The sequence below is a fragment of the Lepidochelys kempii genome, chromosome 4 (genome assembly GCF_965140265.1).
Source record: "Lepidochelys kempii isolate rLepKem1 chromosome 4, rLepKem1.hap2, whole genome shotgun sequence".
In the NCBI taxonomy this organism is placed as follows: Eukaryota; Metazoa; Chordata; order Testudines; family Cheloniidae; genus Lepidochelys; species Lepidochelys kempii.
The window spans coordinates 141557887-141571699 of NC_133259.1; the positions used below are offsets into that span (position 1 = coordinate 141557887).

At 58.3% G+C, this 13813-nt stretch overlaps 1 protein-coding gene across 3 annotated transcripts in view; it reads right to left on the bottom strand.

Moving 5' to 3' along the window:
- Positions 1-12471, bottom strand: part of LOXL3 (lysyl oxidase like 3) — a 30686-nt gene extending 18215 nt beyond the window's left edge. For all 3 annotated transcript variants that reach the window (XM_073343161.1, XM_073343160.1, XM_073343162.1), the window contains exons 1-2: positions 12233-12471; positions 394-719 (exon numbers count right to left, since the gene is read on the bottom strand). In XM_073343161.1, coding sequence (XP_073199262.1) covers positions 394-719; positions 12233-12471 — 565 coding nt within the window. The remainder of the gene's footprint in view (positions 1-393; positions 720-12232) is intronic.
- Between the last annotated feature and the right edge of the window lie 1342 nt (positions 12472-13813).

Genomic DNA, 13813 nt, shown 5'->3' on the forward strand with positions numbered 1-13813 from the left:
CATACGCACCTGTGCAGCCTGCCTGCACACACACAGCCCCAGCCACACTGTACACACACACACAGCCCCACTGCGCAGACACAGCACACGCACAGCCCCCCGCACACACACAGCCTCCTGCACGCACATAGACGTATACACACATACGCACCTGTGCAGCCTGCCTGCACACACACAGCCCCAGCCACACTGTACACACACACACAGCCCCACTGCGCAGACACAGCACACAACCCCATCGCACACACACCAGCCCCACTGCACACACACTCCCCCATAAGCTCAGTGACACACACAGTCCCCCTGCGCACACACAGCCCCACCACGTGCAACCTCCCCACCCCCCCACACGCTGGCCCTGGCAGTCTGGGCCATGCCAGCCACGCCCCTCACCAACGCCTTTGCCGTATTTGGCGCTGTGGGCCCAGCCTGTGGCGGCCACGAAGCCAAGGTGGCGGCATAGCACGTGGGCGTTGGCCAGCGTGAAGTCATCGTCGCAGATGGTGCCCCACTCCTCATTGTAGAAGACCTCGATGCGCCCCTCGTTGTGCTTGCGGGGGTACCCAGCCAGGCGGAACTTCAGCTTGGGGCCCTGGCTCTGCGCTGTGGGCGTGGGCCCGGTGCGCTGGGCAGCACCCACCCAGAGCCAGACGCTGCAGAGCAGGGCCAGCAACTCCTGCCATGCCCAGGCACTGCTGCTTCTCATGGCTGAGACGGGCCTGAAAAAAAAAGGGGGGATGGGGTCAAATAGGCCCCCATGCTCGTGGACTGGTGCACAGCCCCACGGAACAGCAGAGACTCTGATGCCAGGAGTCAGTGGAGAGAGACCCAAGTGCCCTTGCCCACGCAGCTGGGGGGGAGCGGGGTAAAGGGGAGCCCAGGCAGTGGGCTGAAGGCGGGGAGGAGCCCTGCAGTGGGGGTGAAGGGAGCCCATGTGGGAGGAACTACGTCTGTGGGTGGAGGCCCAGCACAGGGCGGAGGTTGTCTGGGTGATGTTCCCCTGCCCTTCCTCTCTGCCCCTGCCAGCCCTGCCCAGGCCCACACTAGGTCCCTTCCCTGGTTCCCACCTCCCCCACCGCCCTGCCATGGCCGCTCACCCGCCCTGCCTGTCGCCAGCTGCCCTTTACCCTGCCGAGTGGCTGAATGTCACGTCCTCTATGAGTGTCCACCTGGCCCACACTGGGACCCAGCGTCCCGCCCTGCCAATAATGCCGGCTCCTCTCACCCCTGCAGCAGGCCCTGGGCCCTCCCCACGCCCATCCACTCTGCCCCTCAGCAGACAGGCCCCACATGGGGTCACAGAAACAATCCGGCCCCAGGCAGCTCCTTCTGCCCCCCTGCAGCGCCTAGGGTAGGGCCGGTCCCGGCCGGCCTTAGGGCACACCTGGACGTACAGCACTGCGCTGCCCAGGGAAGACCCTCTGTGCGACGGGAGAGCGCGCGTCTGTCGGCATAAAACCACCTCCGCGAGCCGCAGGAGCTACGGCGGCCGGCAGGAGACGCTCTCCTGCCCGCACAGCACTGTGCATCCGGACGCTTCTGTCGATGGGACTTATGTGGCTGCGGGTGGGGAGGCGGTGGTTATTCACCCCCCAAGCGACAAGTGTTACTCCGACATAATCTGTAGCATAGATATGGCCATAGGCTGTGCGCCCTGAGGCAGGGGCTCCTCCTTCTGGCACTGCCCCCTGGGGGCGCTTCGAACAACCCCGGTGCCCCACAGCCTGAGACCTGCCACCCAGCCTCAGTCCCAGCTGCAGCTCCACACTTGGCTGGAGAATTTCCTCAATGACGCGGCCCCTGCAGAGCCTCCTGGCGGGTCAGCACCACCTCCTCCCACTCGCCGGTAGCTACCAGGCCACCGAGCGTGCTGGGCACTCCCTGGGAACATGGAGAGACACAGTACCTGCCCTGGGAACCAGCCACTAAAGGCCCCGTCCCCAAGGCAGCTCCCCCTCCTGCCAGCCAGGTCGCCATGGGGTTCCCCAACATCGCTGTCTGCCAGGAAACTCCACAAATTCCTAAATGCAGGTAAGTGGTGCCACAACCCTGCCCACCACCCCGTGAGACCTCATCCAAGGTGCCCGATCCCCTCGAGCCTCACAGCCGACCCAGAGCCCCACCCAGACCCAGAGTGCCACTCGCCGCACTACACTGTCCAGTCTGCCACCGGCTGCCCGGGAGGACATGGTGCCAGGCTGCTGCCAAGGCCCCCGGTGGGTTCCCAACCTTCTGTCTGGGACCATCCGCCCCATCTCAGCCATGATGCCGCGGGCTGGTGCCTCCAAGCACCGTGGAGAGACGCTCCCAGCAGCCTGACCTGCTGCTGCAGCTGCCTCCCACTGGGCCCACGCTGCGAGGCCAGGCCAAGCCACTTCTCCTTGCTGGATACATGCCAGTCAGTGCCCAGCTACCCAGGGCCAGGTGGGGCAGCTGGTTTGGAACTGGCCTTTATTTCCTGCTTTTCTCTGCTTTCAAGCCACTAATCAATAGGAACGTTGCTGAGGTCAAACTGAGCTGGGTGCCTGCCTGCCACTTGGGCCCTGACATGCTTGAGGAAGCAGAGGAAGGGGCATGGAGGGGCCAGGGTGGCAGAGCCATGGAGAGGGCAGGGATCCTTGCCTAGGGCAGCACCAGGGCAGGGCGTATGAGCCCCAGTGGGCAGCACTGAGGGCACCTTGGATGCATAAACAGGAGACTATCACGTAGGAGAAGAGAAGTGATTTCCCCCTCTGTATCTGGCACTGGGGCGGCCGCTGCTGGACTCTTGTGCCCAGTTCTGGTGCCCACAATTGAAGAAGGCTGTTGACAAATTGGAGCGGCATCAGAGAAGAGCCACAACAATGACTAAAGGATTGGAAAGCCTGCCTTATAGTGACAGACTCAAGGAGCTCAATCTATTCAGCTCAACAAAGAGAAGGTTCAGGGTGACTTCATCAGTCTACAAATGCCTACGTGAGAAACAGAAATTTGATAATAGAGGGCTCTTCAGTCTAGCAAACAAAGATGTAACAATGCCCAGTCGCTGGAAGTTGATGCTAGAAAACCTCAATCTCTGTATAAGACAATTTTTTTAAAACAGCGAAGGTAATGAATGATTGTAAGAACTTCTTGTGGGTCGTGGCGGATTCTCCATCCCTGGGAGATTTTAAATCTCCATTGGGTGGGGTTTTTAAAAGATCTGCTCTAGTTCAAACAGGAATTAATTTCGGGAAGTCCCATGTCCTGTGCTAGGAAGGAGAACAGACCAGATGACCACAGTGGACCCTTCTGGCCTTGCTATCTATGAACCAATGACTCTGTGAGATGGAGACGCCATCACTTCCCTTGGGAGTTTGTTCCAACGATTAATCACCCTCACTTGACAACTATCTTCCTAACTTCTAAGAGGAGTTTTGCTGGCTTCAGCTTCCAGACAATGGTTCTCGTTCCACCTTTCTTCACTGGCTTCAGCAGTCCTTTCCGTGCCCAGCATGTTCTCCCCATCAAGTCCTCACACCCTGTACTCACGTCACCTTGCAATCTTCCTTTTGCTAAGCTGAGTGGATTGAGCTCTTCTCTGCACCCTCTCCAGTTTTTCAACATCCTTTTTAAAAGGTGGGAACCAGAATGGGAGCTATATTCCAAGTACCTGCCTCACCACTGCCATATACAGAGGGAAACTCACCTTGGTGCTCCTACTCATGACTCCCCTGTCATACATCCAAGCATCACATTAGCCCTTTCACCCACAGTATTGCACCGGGAGCTCATATTGCTTTGCTTGTCCACTATGGCCCCTGTACGAATCAAGTTTGTTTGACCCACAAAACTAGGCTGAGTGGCATTAATTATATTCCTATTCTTTAATTTTTCATTATCTAACTGAATCTTGTATCTGCTTTTCCATTATTTTGCCCAGGACTGATATCAGGCTAACCAGCCTATAGTTCTTGGGTCATCCTGTCTGCCTTTACTGAACATTTGCACAACATTAGCACTTTTCCTGACTCCTGGAATTTCCCCAGTATTCCATAATTTATTAAAAATTAACATCACCTGGTCAGAGATCACCTCAGCCAATTCTTTTAGGACTCTTGCGTGCAAGTTATCCAGGCCTGCTGATTTTAAAATGTTTATCCTTACATTCAACTTGATGGCATTTCATCATTTGGATATTATACAATAACTTCAGAAGGCAGCATCTGATCAATACAAGAATCCTATTGATTTTGATGACAAGTAGGAAAACCAGAAGGTGAAAATTGGGGGGACACAGAGCCCCGGCATGTGATCAGCAGAGCTGGCAGCTTCAGCCACCTGTGTAATTGTCTGCAGATCAAGGAACCAGTTGATGGCACCATCGACACCTCCCAGCATAACCACCACCCAGTCAGCTCTGCCCACCCCCCAATGCAGTGTACCGTGTTAGAGAGAAATTGAATAAAAAGGAGGAAAGTTAGGGATGGCAGAGAGCCCCTGGAATGGGCGGGAGAGGGAATAGGGGATGCAGAGCCCCAGCACAGGGGAGGAGAGGGGTCCCTGGCACTGGGCAGTTGTTTCTGAGCATAGTGCAGGCATGAGGGGCACAGGGCACACTGAATGGCAGACTCTGATCAGACGGGACATGGCTGGTTCCCAAAACCTCAATGGCCAGATTGGGTTTGCAAGAACAGAACCAAACCCAGCTGGGAAATTGTTTATGGGCACGCAGCAGGAAAAGGCTTTGCAGAGCTGGCCAGGTCGCAGTCCGCCCCCATGGAAGGCATCTGCCCCTTCACCAGGTCAGATCATCACTGCATCTCGCTGACCCCGCAGGATCAGGACTAAAAACGCCATCATTCACCTGCAGCTTGCCAAGACATGCCAGCCCTTCCTGCTGAATGAAGACCCGGGCACTGCTCCCCCGCACCTGGAGCACTGACATTCCCTGCATCACCGGCTAGGCTGCTTTGTACACATCAGGCCTGTGCTCGTCCCCAGAGAGCCCCCTTGGTCCAGATCTCCAAAGCCATTAATGGACTCAGTCTGTTCTGGGCTTTGTGACTGGCTACTTCCCAGCAGCTGGGACCTTGGCAGCACAGTCCCAGTACTGCAGAGCTCACAGTCTGAGCTGCCCAAAGGGAGAGGGGACACAGAGCAGTGGGTTTTATTGACCTTTCTCTCTCTTTCTCAGCAGAGGGCACTTGAGTTTTATTGACCCTTTCGAGAATGGAAGGCAGGGAGTCTGGGGCATGTTGGGCCCAAACATTCAAACCTTCCAGCATGAGACCTCAGCCAAAGGGGCTACAAAAACAGGGGAGCAGAGGGACTAGCTCACACACAATGGAAATATTGGGGGGGGGCGGGGTTTCAACACCATGTAAACTCACGGAGACAAGAGTGGGACTCGGAGGGGCTGAAGCACCCACTGCAGCACCCCGGATTGGGGCAGGGAGCAGTTGGAACCACTGGGACCCCCCTAGCCTGGGACTCTCCCTCTCTTCCCCACGCCATCCCCTGTTCACAGCTAGCTCTCCTCCTTCTTCCCCCATGAGCAAGGGCAGAGCTCTGAAGTGAGACAGGAACAGAAACATAGTCCAGCATGATGGAGAGACAGCAGATGTTTCAGTTCTGTGTTTGGAAAGAAGCAAAGTGAGGTTTCCACATCTTGGAGATAATGAAATGCTCTCCAGTCCGTCAGTAACAAGGGAGTGTGTTAAACAGCAGCTGCTACAAATAAACAGCTTTGCATTGGCAGAACCGGATAACTTGCACCCGCAGTGTATGAAAAGCATTGGCCCAGGAGCTCTCTGAATCATTAGATATTTTTCAACTTGGCTGGGAACAAGGGGAAATTCTGTGGAACAGAGCTCATGGTGTGCCAGTATTTTAAAGGGGTACATGGGATGACCTGGGTTACTACAGGCCAGATGGCCAGACATTGGTCCAGAATAAAAGTCATGGACAGGCTGAGATGGGAGGCAACGAGTCAAGAATTAGAAGATAGCAGCACACGTAATGCCAGTCACCAGGGGTTTATGGAAAATGGGTCTTGTCAAACAAACGTGTTATTGATTTTAATGAGATCCCACATTGGACTGATAAAAGAAATGTGTTGTCATAATAGACAGACTTCTAGAAGGCATTTGACTTTATCCCACGTGACATTCTGATAAAAAGATCAGCACTTCACAAAATCACTGTAGTCCATAGTAAATGGATAAACCGGTTAACTGCTAGAGCTAAAAATGTAACTGTGAATGGAGAATAGTCATCCAATGAGGGTGTTTCTGTGGGGGTCTTAACAGGGATCTGTTCTTGACCTGATGCTTTTCAATATCTTTATCCATGATTTGGAAGAAAATATAAAACCATTCAAGGGGTGTTTTCTCTCTCTGGGGAACGGGCTGCAACTCTCGCCCTGTCTGAAGGACGTTTTCTCTCTAGGTGAATTCAGCAAACCAGCAAGGAAAAACCAGAGACACAAATTCTAGTTTTCACAACACCCTCATCCTACACCCACCCACTGATGGCCTGCTGGATTTGCTCCTGAGACCCTAAGGACCCCAGGATAGGCCTCTGTCACATGACGTGGAGGAATAACTATTGATCCCTAGGGGAGCAGCCACAGAGGGGGACATGACACACTTTGCCAGTCAGTCACACACCTCTGCTACAGAGCAGGACTCCCAGGTTCTAATCCTGGCTCAGGGAGGGTAGCATTGCCCCATGGTTAGAGCAGAGGCAGCCAAGCAGTGTGGCCAAGCAGCTGAGAGCTGCACCCTGGCTCCAGCTCTGCCAAAAGCGCCTTTGTGCAGCCTCTTGGTGCCTCATCGGTACGACAGGCTGAGCCGCGACTGCCCATGCGCAGGATCTGAGGCCTCGCTCAGTGCAAGGCACTGCACAGAAACCCGGACAGCAGCCACACGGGACTCCCGAGTCCCAGCCCACTGCCCCTTCCCGTAGGCTCCAGGATATTGGGCGGGGAGCCCAATGTGGCACAGCAGAACAGGCAGCCCCCCATCACATGGCACGTGCAGCAGCCCAAACAACCCAGCCACCCTGAGAGCTCTGCTGGGAGTCCGCCAGGGTAGGGAGGGCACAAGGAGAGAGAAGAGGCAAGACCTGAGCAGTGGCCAGGGGCTGGATTCTGCAGGGCTGGGAGGTCGGGGGATGCCAGGAAGGGGCGCCAGCACTCTGGCACCAGCGGGTTAGATAACCTGAGAATGGAACGGGCGTTTCATGCCTCTTCTCGGGGCCCCCCTGGCTGTGGGAGGCTCCTCCCTGCACTCAGCCAAGTTCTGTCAAGGTCGGGGGAGAAGAGGGTGTTTCTGAGAGGGGCAGGGCAGAGGGGTCCGACACGCTGGCTGAGGTGGAGAGGTGGGCGGAGCACTGGGCTACTCACCTCATGAGGGGACATCCCCGACACTGCCAGGCAGCACATTCACAATGCAAAGGAAACATATTTCACCCAACATATAATTAGCCTGTGGAACTCACTGCCACAAAGTATCACTGAGGCCAAGGTCTCTTCAGGAGTCACGAGGCTCAGACATTTGCAGGGACAATGGAGCCACACAGAGTTACACTGGAGAGCACCAAAAATTCAGCCAGGCTGTAACCCTCCACGGCGCAAGCTGGCCAGCGCAGTCAGCTGGAGCCTCCAGCCTGGGGCAGGCTGCTCAGGAGGGGCTCTCAAGGGCTGCAGCAGCTGGTGACAGGAGCTGTCGTACAGGAGCCTCGTGTGATCCCGACTGGCCACTCCAGCGGCTCGGGAGCCTGGGTTGCGCACTCTGGCCAGAGACAAGGTTTCCTCTAACTGGGGTTGTGTGCGAGGGGTCCCTACCCAGAGCAGGACATTTGATCCACCCCGCACCGAGCCAGACGTGCCTGCCTCCCCAGCATGAATGGGCCTCAGAGACCTTGGGGAAAGGGCTCGGAAGGACTGACAGGCCTTAAGCAAACAGCAGGGAGGCAGTTAAGAGAGAGCCCAGCTCCCTGTGACTGCTCAGGAAACCTCAGGAATTTACTGACAGTGCCAATGAATGGGCCAAGGCCACCTCCTCGCAGGAGCGGGGGCAGGAAGGAGTTAACACTGCCAGCTAGAGGAATGAGAGGCCTTGCAGAATCCGGGAGAGGGGGGCAAGGATGGGGACTCAGCAATCCTCCCACACCTGCCCACCTCCATGCTGGCCCCTTCTCAGACCCTCCCCGCGGTTGTCCCCTCACCTCGGGGCTCAGGGAGTCTTCCACCAGCACTAGCATTGGGGAGTGTCCCTGGGCAGCCGGGGCCAAGCTCTGCAGAGCTCAGCAAGGACGTGGCCTGCTCTGCTCTGTCATCTCTGCTGACAGCACCCCTGGAGCTCTGCCCTCCCTCACCTGCTCATCCAGGCCATGGCTGAACCCTGCCTCCTCTTCCTGTTGCTTGTCTCCCTTTCTCCCTCCCCTCCGCTGGGACACCCACCCCGCCCCATGCTCCAAGTGGCCCTCCTTCCCCTGCACCAAGCCTGTGGCCCTTGGTCCCTGGCCCACCCTCTGCTGTGGTCAGTGTGCGCTCCAGAAGGGATGTGGACCATTAGGCAAGGGATGAGAGAAGAGCTCCAGGAACAATGTGAGGCCTGGCAAACCAGCCCTGCAGCAAGACCCTGAAGCAGCTCAATCCAAGGGTAGGCTAAAGGGTGACTTGGCCTTGTCTGCAAGTTCACATTCCAGAGCCCAACAGCTCCCTCCTGAAATGACACAGCAGAAAGCAAGGAAGTCCCCACTGACTGTCTGGAGGCATTGGTGCTGCCAGTGATGTAGCTTGTGGGCCTGGCAGGTGACCTGGCTTCCAGGAAACGCTCCTTGCTAATACAGAGCCTGGGGCAGGGATGGAGCCAGATGCATTGGGGGAACCAATGGTGGTGACATTCCCAGGTGGCACCAGGAAGGGCTGCGGCCCTACCATGGGCAAAGACAAACTCCAGTGCCCCAAGCCCAGACACGCAGGCCAGATACAGCTTGGGCAAGGCTGCTAAGAGAAAAAGCCACAGCTGGAGAATCCTTAGGGGCTCCATCAGTCCCTCTCCAGGGGCCAGGCTGCCCACTACCTGGGGGCCACGTAAAGGCCCCAGCAGAGTCCTACCTGTGCAGAAGCCCTGCCTATGGTTCAACTCAGCCACCCTTCTCCATTCCACGTGTCCACGATGGGCTTGTGGCCCCAGACAGCCCAGCCTCCGCAAAGGGGCTGCAGCTGGGTCAGGTGCTCAAACAGTTCTGGTCTCTCCTGCTGACTGGGGGGAAAGAGTGACCTACAGCCATGTCTGTGCTCTGAGTAACGCCAGGGCCAGGGGGCACCCGTGCTATCTCAGCCTCCACCTCCCTCCTCTCTGGGGAGCTGAACAGCGCCCAGTGCTGCAGCTGGGCCTCTGGGACACGGATTTTGGTAACCCCGGTGCCAGTCAGAGCCAGGGGCACTGTTCTGCCCACTACAGACACGAGTCTGTGTGCACACGAGGAGTGGGGCCTGGCACCACAGAGGTAGTGCAGGGGAGGAAGTGCGGCCAAGGCAATCCTGTGGAAACAGGGTATTTCTGGGGGCTCCCTAGCTTGTGCTGGGGACGGGGCCAAGCCCACAGCCCTGGAATGGGACAGGACACAAGCCGCTGCCCTGGCGTTAACACAGGGATGTCTGGCTGCCAGGGTCTAGCCTGGTACTCATAGTAAAACTGCCTCACTTCTGATCCTTACCCTGTCCGAAAGATTAATTCAGTCCCCTCCAGACTGTGGAAACAAAGCTGACCTGGGCTTTTCTGGGCATCTCTCGGCTATTGGTGGCTAAACAGCCAGAGCAGCATATGCTCCCTCCTCTAGCTACTGCAGAACTGGGCCCTGTCCTGTGGGGCACAGCCTGACCCCAGGCTCAGAAATCTCTTAGCCAATCACAAGGCCCCCTAGCCTGAGAAAGCTCCATCTGGTGAAACAAGCACACGGGGCTCCAGGAGCATGTCCCCCAGGGTCCTGCTCTCTGCCTGGGCTCCCCACTGCATACAGAGCCTGGTTCTGGGCCTCTGGCCTGCTGCCAAGCCCCCAAGATACCTGGGTCCCCAAGAGATGCCTGTGGCCATGATGACAACCACATCACCAGGACAACGAACTGGTTGCCGCATGGGGGACAGCCAGGGGCTTGTGAGAACAGGTGACAGAACCGTCCTGGGAGCCTGCCCTGGTTTCTGGAACTCACTGCCACAGGAGAGGAGACCACTATGCTCCAAAGCTCAGCTCTGTGCCTGAGCTCCCTTGCAAGAGCCCCTCACTCACACATGCTGGCCGAGCCTGGGGCACAGCCCCTTTTCCAGCCCTGCTCACACCAGTACTCCCTGCAGCATCTCCCTCGCTGGGTGCACTGGGGCACCCTGCTGATCAGGGCAAGAATACCCATCTAGGCGCTGGCTGCAGCCCCAGGCAAAAGCAATCCCAGCCCAGGAGCCTGTGACCCATTCCAAGGAGAACCGCTTCCCTGCGCTGCAATGGCTGCAGCGGGTGTGACTAGGTAACAACCATGCAGCCCTATGGAGCTCAGCCCCAAGGAAAAGCAGGGGGAGGGCAGAGGAGACTGTGACCCACAAGCGCTGATGGATAGGCAGAGGCAGCTGCAGCTCCAAGGCAGGACTCACCCAGCCATGAGGCTAGAACCCAGGAGTCCTGGCTCCCAGCCCCGCTGCTCTCACCACTAGACCCCACTCCCGTTTCAGAGCCGGGGATAGAACCCTGGCTCCCAGCTCTGCTGCTCTAACCCACTAGTCCATTCCTCCTTGCTTGGTACTGTAACCTCCTCCCCAGCACAAAGTCTCTCTCACTCTGGCCCCTGGCTCAGCAGAGGGGCTGGAGCACAACCCCGGCCTGCGCTGTGAGCTCTGCCTTTCACTGGGAGGCGCAGAGCCCAGCGATGAGGCAGCCAGGGGATGGGAGGCCACCAGTCATTAAAGCTGCCGATTTCTGCTCCTTTCCCAAAGCTGTTGCCGCCCCCAGAGGCTGGGGAGTTCAGTACAGCCAGCGTACCTCTGCCCCTGCAGGCCCCAGTGCCCCCACGGGTACCAGAGCCAGGGAGGAGGGATGGCCAGGGCGCGGCTGGCGTGGGGGATGCCAGCACAGCCCTTGCCTGGCTGGGGCGGGTTCTTTGGGGTCCGCTTGGGGCTCAGAAAACAGCAACAGGCAGCCTGTTTGCAGAAAGTGACCTAGACCTAACATGCAGCCACTTGGACAGCTGCAGCCGTCTGCAACCTCCACAGTGAGCTGCTGCCAGCCAGCCCCAGACGGCCGCCGGGCACAGCCCTGCCAAGTGCCACCGGGGCACCGGCTGCTCCATTTGGCTTCCCCAGGGGCAACGACCCTGCCCCACTAGCCACCGCTCGCCTTACTAAACGCTGCTGCAGGGGAGGTCTGAACCCACCCAGAGGCAGACTCCCCCGGAGGATAAAAGGAGCCCGCCCTGGGTCCACCCTCCCCTCCCCACACAGGCTCCTCCAGGAGCTGCCGCAAATTCCAGCGTCTGTGGAAATTCCGCGTCCCCTTCGGAGGGCTGTAAATTACAGCTCAGCAAACAAGCCGCTGGCCGCCAGGAGCCCGAGCAGCCAGCCCAAGGCAGGACAGCTACACAACCCTACACTGCACCACACTCAACAAACAAGCCGTTGTGCTGCAAACCCTGAGCAAGCCCAGCAGAGCACGCAGCGCCCAGCAACACAACCACACCGCACTGTACACTGCTCTCCTCCCGCACACACCCTCGGTGACCCTAACTGCCGAGCCCCAAGCCTTCTACATCCCCCGCAACGCACAGCCCGCAGCCCCCGCACCCGCCGCTGCGCAGCCCCTCTCCCAGCCGCACAACTCCCCTGCTACACAACTCTGTCCGCGCCCCCCCACACACAATGCACAAGTGTGCCGCACAGCCCTCACCCAGTACACAACGGCACACACGCAGTCCACAGCCCCCTCAACACACAACCCAACCCCCCCACACTGTCCACCGACCCCCGGACACAACCCTCCCCCTCCGCAACCTCTCCAGTAAAACGGGCCAAGCTTCAGGACCGAGGGAAACAAACCCAGCAGGGCCCCCCCTTCCCCTTCCCCTTCCCCGCCCGAGAGCTCGGCCCGGGGCTCAGCCCGCCCGGGGGCTGTGGGGTCCGACACCGCGGCGATGGGCACCAGCACAGAGACGGCAGCGACTGGCTAACGGGGAGCCCGGGCCGCTGCGCTGCGCTGCGCTCCCCCGGCGGGGGGTTACCTGGCGCCCCTGTCCCGGCCGGCCGGCGCTGAGGGCGAAAGGCTGCGGGGCTGCTCCGCGGGGCCTGCGCTCGCTGCTGGGTGGGGCCAGCTCGGCCCCTCTCTCCGCCCCCGGAGCCCTGCGGAGAGCGGCTGCCGGCCAGCGCGGGGCCCCCGGGAGGGACCGGCCCGGCCGCGCCCCGCCCGCTCCGCCCCGCACCGCGGCCTCTGGGCGCTGCGGGAGCCGGCGTCAAACCCCATCGCCAGCGGGCGGCAGCGGGAGGGCGCAGGTCGGACCCCGGGCGGGGGCGGGGGTGTTGGGGGGGGGGCAGCAGCCCCACAGACCCCACCCCGGGCAGGGGCCGGGCATGTTGGGGGGGGGGCAGCAGCCCCACAGACCCCACCCCGGGCAGGGGCCGGGCGTGTTGGGGGGGGGGGCAGCAGCCCCACAGACCCCACCCCGGGCAGGGGCCGGGCATGTTGGGGGGGGGGGCAGCAGCCCCACAGACCCCACCCCGGGCAGGGGCCGGGCGTGTTGGGGGGGGGGCAGCAGCCCCACAGACCCCACCCTGGGCAGGGGCCGGGCGTGTTGGGGGGGGGGCAAGAGCCCCACAGACCCCACCCCGGGCAGGCACTGCCTATGGAATTCCCCTGTGATGGGTCTGGGGGCTTCTGCACTTCAGCTTCTGCTGCAGTTTGATTGTCCCTCATCACTGTAGGGTCGAAGCGCCCCCGTCTTGCCCGGGCCCTCTCACCCCAGGAGCATCAGGTAACAAGGGCCCCTCCCAGATGAGGGGGGAGGGCTCAGGCCTCACTATGCTAGGTGAAGGGTTGCTACTGAGAGCTGCCCCCCAAGTGCCACCGTCTAAGGATGAGGGCCTTTTTCTACAGTAAGCAACAGCAGCCACAGCAGGGCAGCAGCCTGAGCTAAGATGCAGAAAATCACAGCCTCACGGTCCATGTAATATCTCTTGGTGGAGTGGCAGGGATCAAGGATAATCTAGGCATGGCCCAATATCAAACAACAAACAAATACTTTTCCTCAGTCTTTAATAAGGCTAAAGAGGATTTTAGGGATAATGGTAGCATGACAAATGGGAATGAGGATATGGAGGTAGATATTACCCTATCTGAGGTAGAAGCGAAACTCAAACAGCTTAATGGGACTAAATTGGGGGGCCCAGATAATCTTCATCCAAGAATATTAAAGGAATTGACACCCGAAATTGCAAGCCCATTAGCAAGAATTTTTAATGAATCTGTAAACTCAGGGGTTGTACTGTATGACTGGAGAATTGCACACAGTTCCTATTTTTAAGAAAGAGAAAAAAAAAAAAAAGAGATCCAGGTAACTACAGGCCTGTTAAAAGAAAAGGAGTACTTGTGGCACTTTAGAGACTAACAAATTTATTTGAGCATGAGCTTTCGTGAGCTACAGCTCACTTCATCCGATGCATTCAGTGGAAAATACAGTGAGGAGATTTATATAGTTGATGAGGTTGATGGTGGGATGAAAATTGTTGAAATCTTGGTGGAATTCCTCAAGGGCTTCTTTTCCATGGGTCCAGATGATGAAGATGTCATCAATGTAGTGCAAGTAGAG